Below are 6,000 nucleotides of genomic sequence, written 5' to 3'. Positions count from 1 at the left end.
TCAAAATTAAATGAAATAAACATTTGAAATATATGAGTTTGTATGTAATGTATGAATATAATATACAAGTTTCACTTTTTAAATGGAATTACTGAAATCAATCTACTTTTTTATGATATTCTAATTTTATGACCAGCACCTGTAGAGCCAAGCTTCAAGCCTATTCAGCAGAAAATTGAAGGGTGAACAGATACAATGATGTTAAAACTTTTCTCTGATTGCACAGTAAAAGCTGTAAAATTGATCACTTTTAAACTATATGGACAGTTGATAGTATTTTGTAACTCTTTGGTCAACTGTGTACTGATAATTTTGTTTTGAGTGTAGACATTAGTGCATGTTTAAAATTAACTATCAACAGACACATTTGCAAGATGTTTGTTCTATTTGCAAAAATTTAAGTCCAACCCAAGATATCAATAAATAAAATACAATGAAATAAATGACCATTAGAGCAAATTCAGCCTATTTTCACTCTTAGCATCACACAGTGCTCTTTTGGCAGGTTAAACAAATGACACTGAGGATGACTTGCTTCCATTTGACCAAATGGTGTTAATGCAATACACAAAATCATTAAGGGTGGTTATTTTAGAGAGCTGCTTTGTTAGGTCTCCAGCAACATGAAGGCTACTACAGGAGGAAGGCCTGCTTTGAATTGTCCTTAAAATCAGAACAATAAGTGACAGTCCTTTTTTTTTTTTAGTTTCTGTCAACATTAAATACTTGTAAAATACATAAAGCTGTTTGTCTTTGGAGCATTGGTGCTTCCCTGGAACAAAACACTTTACACGGCTCTGGGAGTGACTTTACTACAGTGTACTTACTGTAATTGCTACCAGCTTCTATGTGTTGACAGCTCAGAGACTGATTAAATGCAACAGCCAAAATCCTGTACAAAACTAAACAAAACATAAAACGCATGCTTGAAAAATATGGAAAACTGCTACACAAGGTTGAAGCATTTTGTCCTGGGTGTGTTTCAGAAGACCCTTCTACGCCCACCCCCAAAGGGGAAAAAAAATGTCTCTGAATAGAATGAAGTTGACAAATTAATTTTAATTTTGCGAGCACTTAAATAAATTATTCAACCCATGAACTGAAAGCTGACTCCACACAACTCCCACTGATTTGTTAAAACAAAACCTGGTACTGGAATCAGGTGAAATCCAAACTGCTGACTGAAATTGCAAACAAAACTGGAAATCAAGCAGACAATAATGACTTAAACTAGACTGAGTTAACAGAAAATGTCTTATCTGCCTAAGTAAACGCTAACCTCAGAGCCTCTGGACTCAAGCTGTGCTGAGCTGAGCTGAAATTTGGTTCCACCCACTCCAGAGTCTGATGATATACTGGGGTATAAACTTGAAAGTATTAAACAGGAGGTTTAACAAAGTGGCACAGGGAGTATTACAGAGAAGAGCTCTTCAAAAGGCTCTCAGTTTTTAATCCAGCTGCATTACAACTATCATCAGACTTGAACGTGGGCACAGAGAGCTGCTTGTCGTCCTAATGCGCCACCTGTGCTTAAACACACCAGTCACTCATTGACAACCTGCTAGTTACTGTATATGTGCAATGTAGACACTTTACATTGCTTTCTAAGGGTTTTCGGTATTTATTTTATTAATCTTTTGATAACATGTTTTTATTAGGTTCAGACATTGTGTGAAATAAAAATGAATGTACCATTTTACCCCCCCCCCCCTATTTAACAGAAAACAGCATGTAGAAAGGTCCAATGAAAAATGGGCTGTTATTGATAAGAAAGTTATTTGATTTATGCTCCACATCCAAACTAAAGCACATCTTGTTCTGTTTTGTCAGACACACAAGCCTGAAGGGTCATCGAATGTGGATGTCAAGCACGGAGGTTGAAAGGTGATGATTTGAGCTTGTTTTGGAGCCATAAGTTCCAGGCAGCTCCTCGCCACTGAGGCAACCATAAACTGCTCTGTGTGTTCAAATGTGAGGCCATCTGTCTGACATTTCTGGACAGTGATCCCGAACTCAGCTTCAAATGTGATTTGATACAAGTGACTGATAGGGTCTTCTGTTTGATAGTGGACACTTCAAACATCAGAATTTACATGGTTGCTTTTTATCATGCTTGGGATTATGCTCCTTTGCATTTCAGTGCACTACTAGATTTAATTTGTTGTCTTGCCTAGGATATGCAAGTCAGCAAAAACCTTTAATCTTGGTAAACTATTTTGAATTAAACTAATGTGACGAATAAAAATGCCTGAAAGCATGCACTGACCTTTCTCTTGCTGTGAGTAGATTATTAACCTGACTTTTATCAAAAAATATAAACCATCTGGATCAAATAAGGCTCGAGCTTTACTGAGAAGCAGCAAGTCAATAACAGCATTGTGGCCAAAACCTTCAGCCAAATCAGTCCATCCAGTTGTTGTTGACAAGCCAAACATCAGTGCACAGGAACAGCAACAGTTTTCACACAAGCATCTTGGTTCTCTTGTGTTTTTGCTCTACAAAGCATGACAGATGTAATTTTATTAGTTGTTTGTTGCCTTTTCTTGTGGATTTTTATGTAATCAAGGTCTCCCAGACTGTCAGAGCTGCAGTTTTTGCTTCATGCAGTGGAAAGTCAGGACATGAGTTCTTTTACATTAGCAGTACCTCTCATAAATCCTCTCTGCTCACTTATGGAAAACTGTAGTGGAAACTTTTCCTGCTGTTGCTCGTGCTTTGTGTTTTTTCCACAGATGGGCTCTCTCACTACAGAGGCTCATTTTCTCCCGAACAAGCTCCTAAAACCTTTACCATGCAAGCGCCCTCATGCTCCTGGCACAGAAAGCAGATCACTGCGGTGAGACAGACTGCCGGAGAGACGTTGGACCACACATCGAATCACAGCGAGCTTCTGCCCTGTCATCTCTGAATCACTGATCCTTTTCATCAAAACAAAACTCCCCCCAGCTCCTCTGCTGCTGCTCTGGCTTTGGAAAACAGAAATCAGAAAACTGACTGAGCAGAAGAAATCTCTGGACTCGCTGGAGGCGAGCAGCAGCAGCAGAGGCCAGGAAAAGGTCTAGAATATCCCCCCTCTTCACAGTTTGCAAATTGTTTGCAGGATCCTATACTTACCTGCTTCGATTTCCTCAGGTGTTTTCTTTTTCTTTGGTTTTGCCTTTTCCTCTTCTTTAACTTCAGCTGGCTCATCCTCAGTGTCCTCTAGTCTCCTATGTTTGACCAGTCCTCTGGCTTCTCTCATCCCGGCCCGGTCAGTGGAAAGCTGCTTCTCCTCCACATGTTCTTCAGCACAGATCAGAGCACAGCAAAGGGTGGCCCCGACCCAGACGACCAGCAGCTCAGACCTCATTTCTTCAAACTGAAAGGACAGAGCGGAGCAGATGTACTCCAGGAAAAGCTGTGAATCTCAAACTAGCTGCGAAAATAACTCAACATCTGACCTGCAGATGCAGAAAGACGTCTGTCTCCTGACTTTAAAAAGATGTGGACATGAAAGAGACGAGTCTGAGGAAGTCTGAAGAGCTTCCTTCTCTCTTGCGGGAGTCAGGACAGGCAGAGGAAGAAAACACTGAGAGCTGGAGGTTTTAAAGCAGCCTGCTGGTTTCGAGCTGCATCTGTCTAGAGCGCACACCTCCTCCTGGCTCCCTCCTTCTCCCTTTCAACACTCTTCTTTCTCCCCTTTCTTATCCCTCATGGCTCCTCACCCCTCCTCTCCCCTCGCACATCTCTGTGCAGAGGGGAGGAGCATCTTCCATTGGACATTCCTGTGAAAGACGGGGGGGAAACCCTAAAAAAGTGAAGTTCTACTTCACAAAACAGCTGGAGCAACAATGAAAAATTCAACTCGTATGTCTTAGATGGAATCAGAGCACATCATCTGACTGCAACATAAAAAAGCAATTATTCATACTTAATGTAGGGAAGGAGAATAAATTTAGCTATTTTCAATACGATTACAGTTCAAAGTGAAACTGTTACTTTTAAAACCTACAATACTGTGTTAGCTTTTTGGTTCAAGCATGAAGTGGCTAAAGTAACTCTGTCTCCAACAGATGATGTATAACTCAATTCAGTTCAATTCAGTTTAGTTATGAAGCACCCACTGACGAACAGAAGTCAGCTCATGACACTGTACAAAGAAAAAAACAAGTCCAAATTCAGACCAATTACACCCAGTTCATTCCAATTATAATACAACACATTAAAGGAAATACTGTTTAGTAAAAGAAGCAAAAGGAGAATGTGCTGACTCTTCGCTTTGTTTCAGCACGCTGGCGACAGTGGAAAGGAAAGACTCCCTTTGAACAGGAAAAAAAACCTCCAGCAGAATCGGATTCAGGATGGGCGGCCAGCTGCCTCGACCGGCTGGAGGTTAAGAGGACAGGATAGGGACACAGATGGATTGGTCTTATGAGAGCAAAACAAACAAACAAAACACAGGTTAAAGACAGCAGTAACTGAATGTGTCAACATGAAGAGTAGAGAGAGTAAAGATAGCAGAGTGAGGAAATGTGGTCAATTTGTCTCCCAGCAGTCTAAGTCTAAAGCAGCAGAACTAAAGGATGCTTCACAAGAAGCAAGAAATTTGTTCTCACACCCCGAGCTGCGAGAAAAGACTGATGTCATTGTTTGCCTCGCATCCCTGGTTTGGGAGTTTTTGCAGCATGTTCTCGACTCATGATCTGCTCAGAATTTTTTTCTCATTAATGTCCAAGATCTATTTTATAATTGGTCAGAAATCTGAAGTGGGCGCCTTAACTTAAAGCGAAAATGTTCACATTCAAGTTTTTCTGCCGTTTCATAATGTTGTACAATAGATAGTTCTGAGGAGCAGCTGGCTGAGGCAGTGAGGAAGTAGGAAAATCTGCTGTGTATAACACCAATGCCAATCACTGTGTGCAGACAAAAGAGTGACGATGCAGTGGGAGGACCCTGTGAGGATTCCTCAGAAGTTCTGCCCTTTGAATGTCCCATGAAGTATGAAAGGTTCTGGCCAAAACAAACCGTGTTTTTGTTCTTGACTGGTTGAGGAAACAAACAAATGTCTTGGTTCTTGCACAGCATGTAACAAGCTTAAGGAATAACTCAGGAAACCCAAGCCAACCCTAACTATGGGATTTATCAAAAAGGAAAGTCTTGAGTCTAGTCTTAAAAGTATACAGGGTGTCAGCCTCATTGACAGAAACTGGAAGTTGGTTCCACAAGAAACTCTAGGAACCACAAGTAAACCTGCAGTCTGAGAGGGAAGTGTTGGGAAGATTTGGAACAAGAAGAACCTTAATATAAGATGGAGCTTGGTTGTTGAGAGCTTTGTATGTTAGAAGGAAGATTTTCAATTCTACTCTGAATTTTACAGGAAGCCAATGAGAGAAGCTTCTAACTCCCATCAGAAGAAAGTTGATTTGAATATTTTTCTAATTAATTTCAAATGTTGTTAATTTCTACCTGTTCTGAATAATCTGAATACATAAATATTTAGACCAATTATCTAATACTGGCGGCAATACACACTATGTATATTGTATTTACACAGTACATTCCTTAAAAAGTCTTATCTTCCAGATGCCTCCTTGCTGCTGCTGATGGAGACTGACCCGTGTACAGATTCTGTTCAGTAAGCATGATGGCTCCAGCTCGTCTGCCACCCCTCACTCCACGACGAAACACATCCTCACGGTCAGTGTTGACCTGCTCAGCAGTTCAGACTCTACACAGAAACTTGTTTCTGGACGAGGATCAGTTGTTGAACTCCATGAAACGTTCCCATGCAGAGGAAATTACATTAAAGCATTATCAGATTTTTAGAAAGATGTGGACTTAAGTCACTTTACAGATGAGAAGATTGAGCACATTTGGATTGTGCTTCTGCATTTTGGTCACTGAAGGGTCACCAGATGTTACCTCGTGCAGAACAACAGTTGCCAGATGTGAGGGTTTACTCCTGAGTAAATGATCTGAGTCATGTTAAAGTCAGCAGGGCAACATTCTTTCATACGGACT

The 6,000-nt window shown here is 40.6% G+C and overlaps 1 protein-coding gene across 2 annotated transcripts in view; it reads right to left on the bottom strand.

Moving 5' to 3' along the window:
- Positions 1-3,661, bottom strand: part of LOC119617662 (pollen-specific leucine-rich repeat extensin-like protein 1) — a 7,809-nt gene extending 4,148 nt beyond the window's left edge. Inside the window, exons 1-2 of one of the 2 annotated variants that reach the window (XM_037979433.1) lie at positions 3,441-3,661; positions 3,115-3,358 (exon numbers count right to left, since the gene is read on the bottom strand). In XM_037979433.1, the coding sequence (XP_037835361.1) occupies positions 3,115-3,349 (235 nt within the window). In that variant the 5' untranslated portion in view covers positions 3,350-3,358; positions 3,441-3,661. Of the gene's footprint in view, positions 1-3,114 lie in introns of both variants that reach the window. The other variant, XM_037979432.1, reaches the window with a different exon arrangement.
- Between the last annotated feature and the right edge of the window lie 2,339 nt (positions 3,662-6,000).

Source organism: Kryptolebias marmoratus, linkage group LG14 (assembly GCF_001649575.2).
Source record: "Kryptolebias marmoratus isolate JLee-2015 linkage group LG14, ASM164957v2, whole genome shotgun sequence".
Taxonomy (NCBI): Eukaryota; Metazoa; Chordata; class Actinopteri; order Cyprinodontiformes; family Rivulidae; genus Kryptolebias; species Kryptolebias marmoratus.
The sequence above is the reverse complement of the archived record's forward strand: the minus strand, read 5'-3'. Positions and strand labels throughout refer to the sequence as shown.